Below are 18,928 nucleotides of genomic sequence, written 5' to 3'. Positions count from 1 at the left end.
CTGTGACCCCCTTTTTGCACTCTGACTTCTCTACACAGGTGTAATGGGCAAATGTTTAGCAGTTTTTAGCAGTTTTTTTAGCAGTTTTCATGCCTTATTTTATATCATACATCATGGTGCTTGTTCAAGTAAAAAGGGATCTTTTATCAACTGCAGATTGTGTTAAGTGGGCGGGGCTTTGTGGCATTAGCACCACTTAGCCCCGCCCACAGCACCACCCTTTCATGGCGCCATATGTACATAAGCCCCGCCCCCTCGATGGCCATTGGAAAAGGCTGGCCTAAATATCTAGGCCCCACCCCCTCTAGGTCGGCCCACCAATGGGCGTCGATGGGGCGGGCCTGTGTTAAGATGACGTAATGGAGGGGCGGGCCTATGGTGTAGCTGTGGGCGTGGCTAAGTGGTGCTAATGCCGCAAAGCCCCACCGACTTACCACAATCTACAATTGATAAAAGATCCCTTTTTACTTGAACAAGCACCATGACGTATGATATAAAAAAAGGTATGAAAACTGCTAAATTTACCCATTACACTGAGTAGAGAAGTCATAATGCAAAAAGGGGGTGACTGTGTCACTTTAAGTGCAAGCAGAAGAAAACCAAATGCATTTTACAGAATCCACTCTAAGTAATCCAGCAGAGGGATAATTATTTATTAATATGGTAACAGCATTTTCCACATTGTTATACCAGATAACCACTTTCTGCACAAAGCCCTAGTTTCACAATAAAGATCTCTTTTACACATCAGCAAGTACTTTATATATCCTGTTAGATACACACATTTGTAAGAGGCAGCATCACACATCACAGGCTTTATAATCAGCCATCTACATGCAATAGGCTAAATATAAAAGGAATTCTATGCTGTGGCACCAAAACAATTGTAGGTGATGAAACTGGTGATGTAAGTACACCTTACAGAAACAGATATTCAGTTTTATGCCTATTGCATGGCTTAAGGGGCAGTGTATGACACAGGTATTAACAACCAACAAATAGAATTTATGAGTTATGCACCAACCCTATAGACCTTCCTAGGGTTTACCTTCAAACGCAACCTCCACAGTTTTTCAGAGATCATGCTTACATTTTCCAGGATCTGATGGCCCTGGGAACAATTATTCTGCTGGGCAGGGAGAAACCTCACTCATATAATGTGATAACTATTGTGGAAACAGTTTATTAGGCAGCAAAGTCTATTATATATTTAAATGCTGATCTTGGCAGATAATCTGTCACATCATCTTTTTTTAAACTGTATTTTTCACAAAAAAGATTAAAAACTCAAACAAATAACCAAGTAAGGTAAATCAGCAGTCTACATTCTCTACGGAGAGCCCAGGAGTCCATGCATGCCCCTATAAGGTGGCTTTATATGGCTTTAGGATATTTATTTTGCAAAGTCACTCTTCAATTCTTGTTCCAAGTAATAAGTCATAAATTTTTAAATTGCAGCATGTTAACTGTTCGCACGCCCATCCGCTTCTGCTCACTCCCACTATCAACTAGCCAAGAAGGCAAGGCCCTAATCTATGGCTAACCAAGATGGTGGGCCTAATCCATGGATGATCTATTTCTACCTCTGGGTTACCACTAATCTGGAGGTTTTTTTTCAGATATACAGTTAACACATCTTTCTGCACTCCAATGGGTACTGAAATAGTGATTTAATATAGAGTAAAAATAGAATAGAGTAAAAAATAATATCAACAAAAATATATATTTTTGGTGTATAAATCACTTTTTGTAGTACCCAATGGAGTGCTGACAGATGGACAGACATGATAAAATGGATATGCAAAAAACATGTAAACACCAGATTAGAGGCAGCTGCTGTGGTCCAGCCAAGGATAACTCTACCAGTGCTGGGGTTCCTGCATTGATATATTGTCTATTTATCTACAGATGTAACCAATGTCAACTTTACAATTGGCGCCACTGCATTTGATGTAAATCACATTATGCTATCAGCGTAGCACGCTTTGCAAGGCGCAGTCACCTTCCTGTGATGGGTGTCTTTGCTCTCTTGGCTTACTTTACAATCTGGGGAGAATCTGGTTTTCTTTAGGACAGGAGATGCTCAAAATTGTGGTGCATAGGGATCACACACTTCAATCTGGTGCATCTGTTCCACTTTTTCTTTGCACATGGTTAAGTAAATGACAATTTATTGCACTAGTTTGACTTTGGTCACAACTGTCCATGGGATTACTCATACGAATTATCTCACCAGCAACAAGCCAAGCTAAACTGGCAGATCACTTTGATAAAAAGAAAAGAAAAATATAGAGAGGGGTTAGTTTAAGAGGGGTTTGACAGAGATATTGCTGGAAATAGGTCTATTCTGAAATAATTTTACAAAGATTGGTGCAGCGCATAGATAGTAAATAAGGAGGGTCAAGGTTGACTTAGACTTAAAGAGGAAGTCCTACGAACTCTTAAATCAGCAGGCAGGAAGGGGGGTGAGAAAAAATAATAAACAAGGGAACTCACCTGTTCCCATGCCTCCGTTGCGCTGCTCCTGAGTCCCGTTCACAGCAGCCGGCTGTCATCTTCTGCTTTTCCAGCAGCAATGACACGGCTCAGGTTAGTAACTTCCCGCTCAGCCAGGTGTCCTCAGTCACTGATTGGCTGAGTGGGCAAATGCTCAGCCGAGTCATGACGTTTCAGGTGAAGAGCTGAAGGACCCAGGCTGCTGTGAACGGGACCCAGGACTGGTGCTATGAGACACAAGAAGGGGTGAGTTCAATATTTTCTTTTCTCGACCCTCCCCCCCCCCCAAACCCTGCACCATTACAGACATTTTATTTATAGTGGCCGATATGCAAATATCACAATTAATAAACCATTTAATAGTTAAAAAATATAGTTAAAAAATCTGTATATATATATGATGTAAACAATGCCACAGGGCCCTTGAGTCTATGAGATAATATGTTGCAATAGCCAGGGCTGTATTCATAGCTGCTGCTCCCCTAGGCACTAAACCTGAAGACGCCCCATCTTCACTCACCAATTAGCATCATGAAGAAATAGGAGCCTGGTTTCAGCCACATGCATTTCTCTACATGTAGAAACACTGTCTGAAGCACATTTTTCATGATTTCCAACTGCTTAAAACATAAACAAATTTTACCACTGCATTGGTAAATTGGTAAATAATAGCTCTAGGCGTCAGAATTAACACAGCCAGACCTGACCTGACCTGACCAATACCACCATACCCCCTCCCCCTCAAAAAGACACCAGATTTACTGGCAAGTCTGAACGGGAGGGGGGAGACTAAAACATTAAAAAAAAAAAAGTGGTTTCTTTCCCCCTGCTCCCTGGTGCTGCCCCCTGAAAGGTGCTGCCCTAGGCATCGGACCACAGGTGCTTAGTGGTGAATACAGCCCTGGCAATAGCTAAAAATAAAGTGCCAATCAAGTCCACAGCAGCTTTAAAACATGTAGTACACTGAACATAGTATACGACCAGAATAGCTACTGGTCAATAAAGCGGCAATCAGATCCAGAACAGTTTTAGAGCACGTAGTATACTGCACAAAGTATGGTCCTCCAGGTGGCAAATGGACTAAGTCCTTGTAATAGGTAGTGAAGGAGAGGATGTTTCAAGCCCAATATTTAGAAAATGATCTGTGCAGTACTCCAGAATAGCAGCGTTCCTAAATACTACGATTGCCAAGTTCACAGATGTTGTGTGGTTAAATCTACAGTATTGTTTCCAGGGGATAGTAATATCACACACACAACACAGTACAGTCTGACAGTGCTAGTCTGAAATAAGCTAATAGCAAGAAACAACAAATATAGTAGATAGTACATGAAGCATAGACAGAATGTTAAAAATGTAAGTTTTCCCAAATTAATCAAATGTGTGAGGTTGTCCAGCATTAGAAAAACATAGCTACTTTCTTCCTGAAACAGCACCACTCCCATCCTCAGTTTGTGTGTGTTATTGCAGCTCAGTTCCATTGAAATTAGTGGAGCTCTGTCTAAGGCCCCTGTTCTTTTAAAGAGGGTCTTTTTGCCCCCTCCCTCTTCATTTCCTGTGGCGGCTCGGAGCACGGCCCCTAACCGACCCCTCCCACTACCGGAGCCCGTCTGGAGGTCTCAGGAGTGCACCCGACAACTCCGCCGTCCCCCTGCCTCCCACCCCGGTTACTGCCAGGAAAGGCCGCAGTCCGCGCCAGGCCGCACGGAAACTACGTCAGACGTCCGGCGGAAGTGACGTTACACGCCAGCCGCAACGCCTGAGCAGACCCTGGAAGTGCCAGCCTGCCTCCATAGGAGCGCTCGCGCGTGATGCTAGCCCGCCCTGTACCGGGGGAGGACACAGGAAAAAAGCCGCCCGAATAGGCCGGCACCCACTTCGCCTCCTGTGCAGCTGACTCCCGGCGAGAGGTGAGGGAGAACAGGAGGCCCGACGGACCGGGACAATCCAGACTGGCCGGCGGCTTCCACCAAAAGAGTTATGCCAGGCACAGGTAACCCGTTGTCCTGAGGACTAGTCATAGGGACCGGGCGCCTCAGTTCTCAATCCTCGGCGGTCCTTCCTGGGAGAGTGAGACTGAGGTCTCACTCTCCCCTCTTCCTAGAAGACAGGAAACAGAACTGGAGTTTGGGGTCGGTCCTGCCCCTTTTAAAGCTTTCATCCTTGGCGGCTGTTTTCTGTCTCTTGGGAAGGGGAAGGACGCTCTCCAGGGGTGCTGTCATAGGGCGAATAGGGAAAGCAGCAATGTTTTTATCTATTCCTGGAAAACCCCTTTAACTGCACAAAATACTGATAATGATCCAAGGCACCCAAGCCACCCTATTAACAAAAATGGAAGAAACAGTACAGGTACAGCTGCTTACAGAGAAAGACCCACCATTTTGTTAACTGATAAAAGGTATATTACATTTACTGAACTTTATCTTGCTTTAAAGAGACACTGTCACCCCCTTTTTGCATTCTAACTTCTCTACACAGGTGTAAAGGGTAAATTAAGCAGTTGTCATACCTTATTTTATATCATACGTCATGGTGCTTGTTCCTCTAAAAAGTGATCTTTTATCATCTGTGGACTGTGCTATCTGGGCAGGGGCTTCACAGCCGAAGCGCCACTTAGCCTCACCCACAACGCCACCGTTGGCCCGCCACTGTGACGTCATCGGTGCATAGGCCCTGCCTCCTCAGCAGCCATTGGTATGGGCGGACCTAGAGGGGTTGGGGCCTAGACCTTTAGGCTGGCCTGTTCCAATGGCTGTCTATGCGTTGATGACATCACGGAGCCAATGATGGTGTTGTGGAAGGGGCTAAGTGGCGCTTGACAATGATATGAAATAAGGTATGAAAACTGCAAAATTTACCCTTTACACCTGTGTAATGTTAAAAGAGGGTGACAGTGTCACTTTAAGGAGTTGTTCCAGGATAGACATTCATGGCAAATTGCAAAGATATGCCATCAATGTCTGACTGGCAAGGGTCCAGTCATTATTAACCCAGAACCTAGAATTATTATAACAAACGCACAAAGAAACCATTTATATAGTCAGCCCCTAACTACTGTATACGCATGTGACCTTTGAAGAAAATAAAGCAAAGCCAACAAGAGTGTGCTACATTGCTGTTCTGGTGCCACTGCCAGCTTGCTCTAGCTATAGCCCAGATCACAATGGCTCAACCCCTGTCAGCACTGTTAATTACAAAGTGTTTCAGGAAAAATAGGTTTGATTAAAGGGACTAGTCATTACCACAGAATTCAAGGGGTACGAGATTCCGATAAGAGCTGACATCAGTGGAGCCACGTCCGCCTGAAAAGCAAAAGAAATATTAAATCATTCAGTATTTAGTATTAATGAATCCATCCATTTCATGAAAGCTTTTGTATTAAACATGACTACACTACATGAAGGAATATTTCTACTATGATATTTAGTGACATAATATTTATATTACCAATTTCAATTTCAATTACCAATTTCATTAGAAACTGCCCATAAATACATTATATATAGTCATGAAACGTAGGACCTCATAACATCTTGAATGTTGAGGATCACTGTAATAAAATGTCTCAAATCTACTTATACTACTGATACATCAAGTTCCAAGAAAAACTGCCCATTCATAATTACAGCACCAATACATGGGAAGGAGAGAAAGGGTGCAAATCTTCAGGCAGGCAGAACCGCAGCGGTCCTATTTAGGTACGTATCAATACGCTTAGAAGAAGCAGCACTCCAGCACACCACCACACATTAAGGCTTCAAAGAGGAAGAGAAGCCTTCTACATGGAATTCCTGCCCCATCCTGCACCTAAATTCTGATATGGAGCAGTGTAATGACATCACTGTGGTGGTCTGTATCCATCATGTATTAAAGAGACACAACAAGACTGGGGGTTAGGTCTCCTGACCTGCTGTCACATTCCTCCTCCCCAACTGTCTAGCAGTTGGTATCCTGTGCAACCACATGGGTGGCAAACAGCTAAGGCGAGCTATGTATCGCTCCTTGACAAAGCGCCAGCAAAACGCATTGGAGTGTGGAGAGGTGGGAACCAGGATGTGGCAACTGGGTTAGTATTGTGGTGCAGGTGGGGTTAATTACGTGACCTCAAGCATAGGGGCATAATGCAATTCATTGGTGTGGTCCAATGCTGCTATTAGGCCATACAATATAGAGATTGTGCAATATTTATTGTAGCCTTACATTTTTTTGTTCAAGTGCCAATATTGGATTTGTCCAATATTTGTTAAGTCAAAAAACTAATTTTTCCACCTGGTTGGGGGATCATTTTTTGTGCCATGATCTTCGGTTTTTATTGGTAACATATTGGTGCAAATGGGAGTTTTTGGTCACTTTTTATTAATTTTTTTTTCTGATATGAGAAAAAAAAATTACCAATCCTGGTGGATTTTTTTTCCCATTTTTCGTTTACACTGTTCACTGTGCGGTAACAATGTTGTAATATTTTAATGAATCGGACAATATCAAATTTTAATCCTATATATTTTTATTTGTAAAATGGGACTATTACATGCAATCATTAGATTGAATATACTGATCAATGCTATGCCATTGAATAGCTCTGATTAGAATTATCAGTGATCTGCACAAAGGGGGAGATTTATCAAACATGGTGTAAAGTAAAACTGGCTCAGTTGCCCCTAGCAACCAATCAGATTCCACCTTTCATTTTCCAAGGAATCTGTGAAGAATGAAAGGTGGACTCTGATTGGTTGCTAGGGGCAACTGGGACACTTCTACTTTACACCAGTTTGATAAATCTCCCCAATAGAGTCTGACTGAGACAGACTCTTTGAGAAGATCACCAATCTGACAGGATTTGAGGTAAGTATTATACCCCCGCCTGTCAGGGAAATTGATTGAGACCTGTGATCAGTCAATGACAGATACTTCTCCTGTCACTGACTTCCTTACACTCTGTGATCGTTAGACATCACGGCATTTAAGAGGTTAAAAACAGGCAAGTAATCACTACACAATATTAGGGAAGTACTTTTAACCGCAAATGGATGTAACTGTACCTCCTTTTTCATGGTGAGTTCCAGCAAATGTACGTACAATAACATCAGTGGATGAAACAGGCACAGAAGCTCTGCCCATGCCATCCACCACAGGTCCTGGCTGTCAGTGATAGCTGGGCACCTGCGACAACTGTCAGCACTGGAGCTGTGCTCTGATGATGACAGTTAACCATACGGATGCTGTGGTCAGGGCAACTGCATTATCCATAAGGCTAAAAGAGCGAGTGCCCCACATTTAAAATTTCTATGCCAGAAAAAAGTCAGTAAAACCTACAACAGCTCTGAGGTAGCGTAGGTTTCACTGTGTGTGAACTAAGAGGCTCCCTTGTACATAGGATTTATGTAGAGGCATTGCGCCTCTAAATAAATCCTCGAAGACTCTCTGAATCACTAGGATAAGTTAAAGCATTCCAGAGCTATAACGAATTAAGTGAGACAGGTCAGAACTGAAAAATGGGCTCTGGGCTCTGGTCCTTAAAGCGTAACTGTCATTTCAGGGCCATTTTTTTAAAAACATTAACTATCTATAGTACAAGCGATTTTAAGAAACTCTGTAATAGGTTTTATAAACCAAAAGAGTTTCCTTCTGGACTGAAAAAGCAATCTCCCAGCCTCCCCCCTCACTTCAGAAGAAGGAGGATTTCTGTGTCCATTATGTGGCTATGGAGAGAGGAGGGGCTGTTAGGAGTGACTGAGCACGGAGCAGTCTTGCAAAGCACTACACCCTGCAATCTTCTCTCAGTAAGTTCATAGATAAGCACTGACCTTTCTGACCCCAGAATCCTGCGGTTTAGGTGCCCAGACAGTCTACAAACAGCTGACCTTCATGTCACCTCTTCCTGCTCCCTCATCTCCCTCGGCCCCTCCACCCTCCATAAGGATAGAATGGGGAGAGCAGAGCTGTCTTCACTGGCTTCTCTGTAATGAAGACGTGTTTGCCTGATAATGCACAGATAAGAAGTCAGGGGGGGAGGCTGGGAAATTGCTTCTTGAGTACAGAAAGAGGCTTTTTTGGCTGATAAAACCTATTACAGAGTTTCTTAAAATCGCTTATACTACTGATTTCTGCAATAAAAAAAAATATGACAGTTACGCTTTAACCCCTTAACGACAGAGGGCGTATAGGTACGCCCTATTGCCGGTAAGGGCGTTCAGAGCGGGGCCGCATGGCGACCCCGCTCTGAACCACGGCGGTCCCGGGTGCCGCTTGTTGCCCGGGACCGTAGGTATTAGCGGGCACGGTCCGATCGCCGTGCCCGCTAATACAGTAATCAGATGCAGCTGTCAAACATGACAGCTGCATCCGATTACCGGATCCAGCGTCTCCCTGGTGTCTAGTGGCGGAGATCGCTCCTCCGGGATGTTATCCCAGAGGAGCGATCTCCGTTTCTGAAGCCGGAAGGGGACCGCTCCAAGATGGCGCCATCCCCTTCTCGGCACTTGTTTACTTCCGGCTGCAGCAACCGGAAGTAGACGAGTGCCTATCTCATGGATCTCTGCAGCATATCTATGCTGCAGAGATCTCAATGAGAGATCAAAGTGTATATACTAGAAGTCCCCCAGGGGGGCTTCTAGTATATGTGTAAAAAAAAAATATATAGTGTTGTTGTCAATAAAAAGCCCCCTCCCCTAATAAAAGTCTGAATCACCCCCCTTTTCCCAGGTTATAAATAAAAGTAAACAAATAAATAAATAAACAAACATGTTTGCTATCGCCGCGTGCGTAATCGCCCGAACTATTAATTAATCACATTCCTGATCTCGTACGGTGAACGGCGTAAGCGCAAAAAAATCCCAAAGTGCAAAATTGCGCATTTTTGGTCGCATCAAATCCAGAAAAATTGTAATAAAAAGCGATCAAAAAGTCGTATATGCGCAATCAAGGTACTGATAGAAAGAACACATCATGGCGCAAAAAATGACACCTGACACAGCCCCATAGACCAAAGGATAAAAGCGCTATAAGCCTGGGAATGGAGCGGTTTTAAGTGACGTATATTTGTTGACAATGGTTTGAATTTTTTACAGGCCATCAGATACAATATAAGTTATACATGTTACCTATCGTTTTAATCGTAACGACTTGAGGAACGTGCATAACAAGTCAATTTTACCCCAGGGCGAATGGCGTAAAAACACATTTCCCCAAAATAAACAAAATGCGTTGTTTTTTTTTCAATTTCACCACACTTTGAATTTTTTTCTGGTTTCGCAGTGTACTTTATGCAAAAAGTCAGCCTGTCATTGCAAAGTACAATTAGTGACGCAAAAAAATAAGGGCTCATGTGGGTTTCTAGGTGGAAAAATGCAAGTGCTATGGCCTTTGATGCACAAGGAGGAAAAAACGAAAACGCAAAAATCGAAATTGGCTCTGTCCTTAAGGGGTTAAGGTCCGATCCAGAAAGAGTTAATGTTTTGTCTGATCTGTGTGTATATAAAGTACATTGTAAACACTTCTGGTCAATGCAATAGCAATAATAACTATTATTACTGCGTGCAACTTGCTGAGCTTTGTATGAACTTAGATAAAACTTGAAGATACTTATTCTATACTAAAATACAGTCACTAAAGCATTAAGAGAAAATCAGGCATTAAAAGAGTCCATGTTGACATACTGTATTAAGTGAAAGCACAACCCCCCCACCCTCCCCCCCCAAAAAAAATCACACAAATAGAAGCTGTGCAAAGAAAAAACAAAATCCATAGACTGGGACAAATAGGGCTTCACATACACGAGTCTGATTTCTGTATTAAAATAGAAAGACACAGCTATGCCAACCCTGTCTTCTAATGATTAAAGCGTGCTCACCAGCCACTGTTTGCCTGTTAGAGAATGGACTGATCAGCACCAACATCTCAGAAGATGACAGATACTAATAAGTTGTGCTGCGCGGCTATTTAATGAGAGGAAGCAAGAGATCGGCACATAAAAAAGGGGAATAAATATTAACGCATTCTTCGAACGGAACAAAACTATTAAATAATTTTGTTCAGTAACACTTTTTTGGTTAATATAGGTAATAAGATTCTTCCTGTCATCTATATCATAAAAATGAAAGTCTGTCCGTCTGTCTCCTATAGACTTTCAAACGCCTGAACCGTTTGACCCCAAATTTGGCCCACAGATACATAGGGTGCCCGGGAACGTTAGAGCGAAGGTCCCGTCTTTGCCAGATGTACAGTCATGGCCAAAAGTTTTGAGAATGACACCAATATTATATTTTTATATGATCTGCTGCCCTCTGGTTTTTATGTGTGTTTGTCAGATGTTTTTATCACATACAGAAATATAATTGCAATCATATTATGAGTAACAAAAGCTTATATTGACAGTTAGAATGAGTTAATGAAGCAAGTCAATATTTGCAGTGTTGACCCTTCTTCTTCAGGACCTCTGCATTTGTCCATGCTTTTAATCAACTTCTGAACCAAATCCTGACTGATAGCAGTCCATTCTTGAACAATCAATGCTTGCATTTTGTCAGAATTTGTTGGTTTTTGTTTGTCCACCGTCTCTTGATGATTGACCACAAGTTCTTAATGAGATTAAGATCTGTGGAGTTTCCAGGCCATGGACCCCAAATCTCTATGTTTTGTTCGCTGAGCCATTTAGTTATCACCATTGCTTTATGACAAGGTGCTCCATCATGCTGGAAAAGGCATTGTTAATCGCCAAACTGCTCTTGGACGGTTGGGAGAAGTTGCTCTTGGAGGACATTCTGGTACCATTCTTTATTCATGGCTGTGTTTTTAGGCAAGACTGTGAGAGAGCCGATTCCCTTGGCTGAGAAGCAACCCCACACATGAATGGTTTCAGGATGCTTTACAGTTGGCTTGAGACAAGACTGGTGGTAGCGCTCATCTCGTCTTTTCCGAATAAGCTGTTTTTCAGATGTCCCAAACAATCGGAAAAGGGGATTCATTAGCGAAAATGACTTTACCCCAGTCCTCAGCAGTCCATTCCCTGTACCTTTTGCAGAATATCATTCTGTCCCTGATGTTTTTTCTGGAGAGAAGTGGCTTCTTTGCTGCCCTCTCTGCCTCACAGTGCGAGCAGATGCACTCACACCTGTCTGCTGCCATTCCTGAGCAAGCTCTGCACTGCTGGTAGCCCTATCCCGCAGCTGAAACACTTTTAAGAGACGGTCCTGGCGCTTGTTGGTCTTTCTTGGGCGCCCTGGAGCCTTTTTGGCAACAATGGAACCTCTCTCCTTGAAGTTTTTGATGATGCGATAGATTGTTGACTGAGGTGCAATCTTTCTAGCTGCGATACTCTTACCTGTTAGGCCATTTTTGTGCAGTGCAATGATGACTGCACGTGTTTCTTTAGAGATAACCATGGTTAACAGAAGAGAAACAATTATGCCAAGCACCAGCCTCCTTTTGCAGTGTTCAGTGGTGTCATTCTTACTTAATCATGACAGATTGACCTCCAGCCCTGTCCTCATCAACACCCACACCTGTGTTAATGGAGAAATCACTGAAACAATGTTAGCTGGTCCTTTTAAGGCAGGGCTGCAATGATGTTAAAATGTGTTTTGGGGGATAAAGTTCATTTCCTGGCAAATATTGACTTTGCAAGTAATTGCTGTTAAGCTGATCACTCTTTATAACATTCTGGAGTATATGCAAATTGCCATTTTAAAACCTGAAGCAGTAGACTTTGTAAAAATTAATATTTGTATCATTCCCAAAACTTTTGGCCATGACTGTACAGGAGTGGGAGGGGGAAGAGCACCCATAGAGATGAATGGGAGAATCTCCACACTGCACACACAGGTGACATAATTAGTGCTTCAGCTTGCCAGCAAAATCGGCAACAGTTGGAAGCCTTAGCAACCAATAGGATTACTACTTTCATTTTAACAGGGAGCTGGAATTGGTTGCTAGGGCAGCTGCCTGTGAACAGATCCACAGAAATAAATAAAGTAAGGGTACAAAACACCTACCGGATTTGCAGCGGATTTCACGCTGCGAATTTGCAGTAAAATCCTCTGCAGATCCAGTGTCATTCAACCCTATGACACTATATACTCGCAGCGAGATGGTCATCCTGCTGCAAGTATGTAGATTAACCCCCTCGGCGGCAGGAGCGTAACTTACACTGACAGAGGCACCCATCATTCCGCCTGCACAGACCACTGTTAGATCGTGCAGGCTCCCCTGCAGTGTGCTCAGCGCTGTGCTGCTGCTGCCGGGCACAGCTCTCTCCTCACGGCTCTGGACGTTGCACACACCGCTCAAGCTTGCTTCGGGGGGAGGGGGGGGCGTTGAGAGCCGTGCCCGGCAGCAGCAGCACAGCGCTGAAGACACTGGAGAGAGCCTGCACGATCTAACAGCGGTCTGAACGGGCGGGATAATGGTGCCTCTGTCATAGTAAGTTACGCTCCGGCCACCGAGGGGGTTAATTTACATACTCGCAGCGAGATTGACAATTTCGCTGCAAGTATGTAAATTAACTTCCTCGGCAATGTCATAGGGTTACCTGCAGGGGGGGAAGTGTATACAGCATGGGGGCTACCTGCAGGGGGGAGTGTATACATCATGGGGGCTACATGCAGAGGGGAGTTTGTACAGCATGGGGGTTACCTGAAGGGGGGAGTGTATACAGTATGGGGGCTATCTGCAAGGGGGGCAGTGTATACAGTATGGGGGATACCTGCAGGGGTGGTTAGTTTATACAGTATGGGGGCTACCTGTGGAGTGGAGTGTATACAGTATAAGGCCAACCTGCAAGAAGGGGGGGTGTATAGAGTATGGGGGCTACCTGCGGGTGGAATGTATACAGTATAGGGACTACCTGCAAGGGGGGGTGTATAGAGTATGGGGGCTACCTGCAAGTGGGGGGAGTGTATAGAGTATGGGGGCGGCCCGCAGGGGTGGGGGTGTATATAGTATGGGGGCTACCTGCGGGGGGAGTGTATACAATATGTGGGCTACCTGCAGGGAGGAAGTGTATACAGTATAGGAGTACCTGCAAGGGGGGGGGGGGAGTGTATACAGTACGGGGGCTACCTGCAAGAGGGGGGGATGGAGTGTATACAGTATTAGAAACTTTGAAACATCTTCTGTCCTCACCTAGGAAGAAAGGTAGTGGTAGAGGGCCAGATTATGATGATGCAGGATTGTGTATGCACTTATTATTATAAGCTGCAGGTTTTCTGCACTGAGTGGGTGAGCTGACAACATTTCTTTTGTTTTTCTGCACACACACCTTACTTATGGTCTGCAGTCGTGCGGGGGGGGGGGGGGGCAAACTACACACTACAGGTATACAGGACCCCACAACTATACACTAAAGGTATACAGGAACTCCACCAACTATATACTACAGGTATACAGGACCACCACTAACACTGTCAATGTTGTATATAACCAGGCTCAGCATAACACTACCAATGTTGTATGTAACCAGGCTGTATATAACACTGCTAATGTTGTATATAACCAGGCTGTATATAACACTGCCAATGTTGCATATAACCAGGCTCAGCATAACACTACCAATGTTGTACATAACCAGGATCTGTATAACACTACCAATGTTGTACATAACCAGGCTGTATATAACACTGCTAATGTTGTATATAACCAGGCTCAGTATAACACTGTTAATGTTGTATTCCAGGCTGTATACTGTATAACACTGCCAATGTTGCATATAACCAGGCTGTATATTACACTGACAATGTTGTATATAACCAGGCTCTGTATGTAAAACTGCCAATGTTGTATATAACCAGGCTTTGTATACAGTCTGATCACATGATGACATCTCAGTTTGGCTATTAGGTATTTAGGATGTTTAAAGTTTTTAGTTTATTTCTAACCTACAATTTACATAAACAGTGCAGAACTGTTGGGGTATATAGTGTATAAAGGGATATATAAGGCCCCTGGTGATTTCCCGTTAAACAAAAAAAAACAAAACAATGGCATAGATTTGCCTTCTGGGCGACCTTGGAACAAATCTAATTACCACACTAACACTTTATACCTGGGCAGCGCCGGGTGCTTTTTCTAGTCTTCAATAAAATTCTAATGTTCTTTCTAGTTATATTTCTTCGTAAGGTGACAGTCACACATTTTTCTGGGGAATTGTCTGATTGGGCTAGGGTATACTGAGACTATTCAATCTTGTGGACTAGAGCTGTCACTCAAACATTAAAATCAATCAAACCGTACCACAAAAAGTCATAGTATAGCCCTACCCTAAGTGCATTTATGCAGTGACCCGGTGTTTTTGAGACATCCAAAACAATCCCACTGAAGTCTATGGGAGAAAAAACACCACAGTTTGCCGAAAAAAACGCATGCTGTGTTTGGAAAAACTGCCACAAAGCCTCAAAAACGCCACCCTAAAGATAGGAGAGAAAAACTCCACCCCAAAAAACGCCAGGTGTGTAAGGCAGATTATAGACTTCCACTGACTTCTAACCAAAACTGTCCACTAGCATATTTCCAAAGAAAAAACACGCCATGGCGTTTTTATTGCTGTTTTTCAAAGATTTTAAGGCAGTATAAAGCCAGCCTAACTGTCATTACAAATCTTTAGCTGATCAGTGCGAAGTCGCTCCTGTCGCTGTAAGATCGGATAACTAAGAATATGACCAAGCCAGGTAAGTTCTGTGAACAAGCCCAATTCCTACTATAAGGCTTATGGATGTAACTCCCCCAGTGCGGTTGTATTCTGGTTCTATTCTAGTTGTATACAATATAAATACATAATAAAATAAACTATGTTTCTAAATGCCACAAAAATTTAACTGTATGTCAAACTGACAGTAAATAAAGTATACTTCAGACGATAAAAAGATGTATTAGCATCTAGACGTACACTATTTCTTGTGTTTAAGGGTTTACTTGTTTACTGCATTAAAAAAAGACAACTGTACCTGGTTTACATCAAGTCTTTTCCACCTCTCCAAATTCCATTCTGATAAAAACAGAAAAAAAAGGTTACTTCTATCACTCCAAAACAATGTGCAATTTTAGTGTTTTTAAGAAAACAAGCATACTTCCCTCTGATAACTGTAAAAGTGCTCAAAAATGACAGTCTCTCATACCAGGTTTTGGGCTAGCAGACTTAGGCTGGGTTCACACACAGTATATTTCAGGCAGTATTTGGTCCTCATGTCAGGTCCTCATAGCAACCAAAACCAGGAGTGGATTGAAAACACAGAAAGGATCTGTTCACACAATGTTGAAATTGAGTGGATGGCCGCCATTTAATGGCAAATATTTGCTGTTATTTTAAAACAATGGCTGTTGTATTGAAATAATGGCGGTTATTTACTGTTATATGGCGGCCATCCACTCAATTTCACCATTGTGTGAACAGAGCCTTTCTGTGTTTTTAATCCACTCCTGGTTTTGGTTGCTATGAGGACCTGACATGAGGACCAAATACTGCCTGAAATATACTGTGTGTGAACTCAGCCTTAAAGGGGTTCTCTGGCGAAATTTGTTTTCTTTCAAATAAACTGATGTCAGGAAGTTATATAAATTAGCAATTTACATCTCTGTGAAAATTTCAAGTCTTCCAGCACTTATCAGCTGCGGTATGTCCAGCAGGAAGTGGTGTATTTTCTCCAGTCTGACACAGTGCTCACTGCTGCTCCTCTGTCAATGACAAGAACTGTCCAAAGCAGAAGCAAATCCCCATACCTAAACCTGCTTTGCTTTAACAGTGCCTGTTCCTGGCAGCAGAGAGCACTGTGTCAGACTGGGGGAAAAAATACACCACTTCCTGCAGGACATACAGCAGCTGATAAGTACTGGGTGACTGTAGATTTCTAAACAGAAGAAAATTACAAATCTATATAACTTTCTGAAACCAGCTGATTCGAAACATAGCAGCTATGCTCTAAAAAATACTGTTTTGTGATTACAGACTACATAAACAAGTAAGCTTAGGTAGGCTGATCCTGCAGTCATACTTCCTTACATACAACTAATGAATATTACAAAATATGGGGGACAGGATGGGGAGGAGCCATGGCCTCCTCCTGTGCCTAATTTATCAAGGTTTATATCCAGGCGTAAAACAACAACAAAAATCTACACCTGCTATGGAGTAAATGCAGATTTTTGTGCAGTCCCTGTGCCAGGCGCAGGACCGCTTGGCTTTACTATAAAGGCATGCATCTCTTAGTAAAACCAGCAACGGGCGGATGTTTTTTGGTATCAGGCAGGGAACTGGATCACAGAACGAACAGTAGGGTTATGTCTATTTTTACTCCCTAATATTGTGCCTATGCACTTTGGATAATGTATAGGTACATTGGTTACTTTTTTTTAATTAAAGGTTAAGTTTTATGTGCAAATTTATCTCAATTTCAGGTTTGGGCTTTTGGGGTTTTCATCAGTTTTCATATTTGACAGCAGACTAGTCAACCCAAAAATAAATATATTAATCAGGAAATACTCATGGTCAAACAAGACACTACAGCTGTAGCCCAACCAATGCCCAGACAGCACACTTTAAGAAATCTTTATGTCAGGTGTGTATGGTAGAAGAAAAGAGCAAAATGCATAAATGCATATAAGATCTCTGCAGTGCTCAACAATCACAGGAAAAATAGGAATACCAATTACTTCTCGAGAAGAGAAAAGAGAAAACTGGCAGTCACCAATGCCGATCAATACTCTTTACTCCACAAAGTCAAGCATGCACAAAACAGGGAAGTAAGCAGCTGTTAGGCTGTGTGGGTTGTTTGCTTTCCTGCTTTGTGCATGCCTGACTTTTGGGAATAAAGTGTATTGATCATCATCGGTGACTGCCACAATTTTCTCTTTTATCTTCTCAAGTTTGGGAGATATTGTAATTTGTTTACACGTCCAGATCCTTTCAGACCTTCCGAATACATCTGCTCAAAGACAGACATAGTCATTAGGCTACTTTGGGTGCTAAGAACTGACAAAATAATGATTAGAAATACTCTTAGGAATAAACTGCAATATTTTTGCACGTGCCACGGTCTAGTGCAAACAAAACAGGCGAAGCTTGATGTAAAACAATCTTGAAGGGATATGTAGCCTCCTAAAACACCAAGCTGTGCACCTCTTAAGAAATTGGGGAGGCGGAAGCCAGTGCAAAGTCACATTAAGAAATTAGGTCTTCATAAATACCCCCCATATCCAGGATAAGAAAAAGCACAGTTACATTCTTGCAAAAACAGTACAACCCCTGTCCTCAGGTTGTGTGTGATATTACAATAAAGTTTCACTAGTCCTGGATAAAAGGGTTTTGCAAGATCGGAAGAAAAAATGGCTAAAGATAGGAAGTGCCCTAAAATGACAAAATTAAATTGCTTTCCCACCACTCCAGAGCTCTCCACCAGTGTTTGGTTGCTGTGCTGCAATAATGATGCCTATACAGCCACATGACCACTACAGTCAATCACTGGCCTCACCTTTCTCGCACCTTTTACTTTGAGGCCAGTGACTGGTTGCAGCAGTCACATGGGTCGTCGCTGCAGCACAGTAAAAATGACTTAGGTCAGCAAAAGAGTAATGGAATGCAGCGCCTGGGAAGTAAAGTGTTACTGCCATTTGTAATAACTGTTGACATGCCATCAGACATTTTTCTCACTCCTGAGATCCACTGCGATCTCAAGATTGAGCCAGGGGGAGTGCACAGCTGCGGGCATCTGTTCCTGGCTGTCAATCTAGTTCAACTTCTTGCTTCATTATAGTCTCTGGAGCAAAAAGAGTGGGATGTTTGGCTGACTGGGGAGTGGAGTGGACTGCTGCGCACACCCACATCACCCAGAAGTGAGACCCAGAGCAATCAGGAACATTTGACATGTCTGAGGAAATGTCAAAACATACTCCACATAACAGGAACGCTTTAAGTATTCATCTGTAAGCATTCATATATACTCAACCCTCAATGAAACTCTGAAAGTCTACTGTTTTAGTTTATGTATTACATTGCAGAGACAATGTGACATAACAAATGATCCTTTCTAGGTTACCTAGGACATTTCAGTCTGACTTGCAGTCTGAATATGCATTAACATTCACTTGTCTCTTGTCCCAGTTAAAGAAGCATGCTGCATATATTATTATACATTATCTTAGTATGGCTGTTCATGACCAGGATCCTAAAAAGGGATTGCTGTTTAATTTGTAAAAAAAATAAAAAAAATAAAGGTCATTAACTTGCTAAATGCTATTACCTAACTTAAGTTTTTTAAGCAGTATAATTATGGCGCGAGGGAGCATGCGCGGCATGACGTAACACCGCTGCGCTCACTCCTGCTTAACACCCACCCCCACCCACCCTCCCCTATGCCTGGGGACTAACTTTCCGTGCAACTCCGGCCGGGTGAGAGATGCGCTGCTGGGGAGCCATGGATCTTCGGCCTGAGGTGCGGACCTAGGAGGA

At 42.9% G+C, this 18,928-nt stretch overlaps 1 protein-coding gene across 4 annotated transcripts in view; it reads right to left on the bottom strand.

Moving 5' to 3' along the window:
• Nucleotides 1-18,928, bottom strand: part of PIGN (phosphatidylinositol glycan anchor biosynthesis class N) — a 209,344-nt gene that overhangs the window by 148,513 nt on the left and 41,903 nt on the right. For all 4 annotated transcript variants that reach the window (XM_069958130.1, XM_069958132.1, XM_069958131.1 and 1 more), the window contains exons 9-10: nt 15,432-15,472; nt 5,739-5,798 (exon numbers count right to left, since the gene is read on the bottom strand). In XM_069958130.1, coding sequence (XP_069814231.1) covers nt 5,739-5,798; nt 15,432-15,472 — 101 coding nt within the window. The remainder of the gene's footprint in view (nt 1-5,738; nt 5,799-15,431; nt 15,473-18,928) is intronic.

Source organism: Dendropsophus ebraccatus, chromosome 2, assembly GCF_027789765.1.
Source record: "Dendropsophus ebraccatus isolate aDenEbr1 chromosome 2, aDenEbr1.pat, whole genome shotgun sequence".
In the NCBI taxonomy this organism is placed as follows: Eukaryota; Metazoa; Chordata; class Amphibia; order Anura; family Hylidae; genus Dendropsophus; species Dendropsophus ebraccatus.
This window is presented reverse-complemented; position numbering and strand designations above follow the sequence as displayed.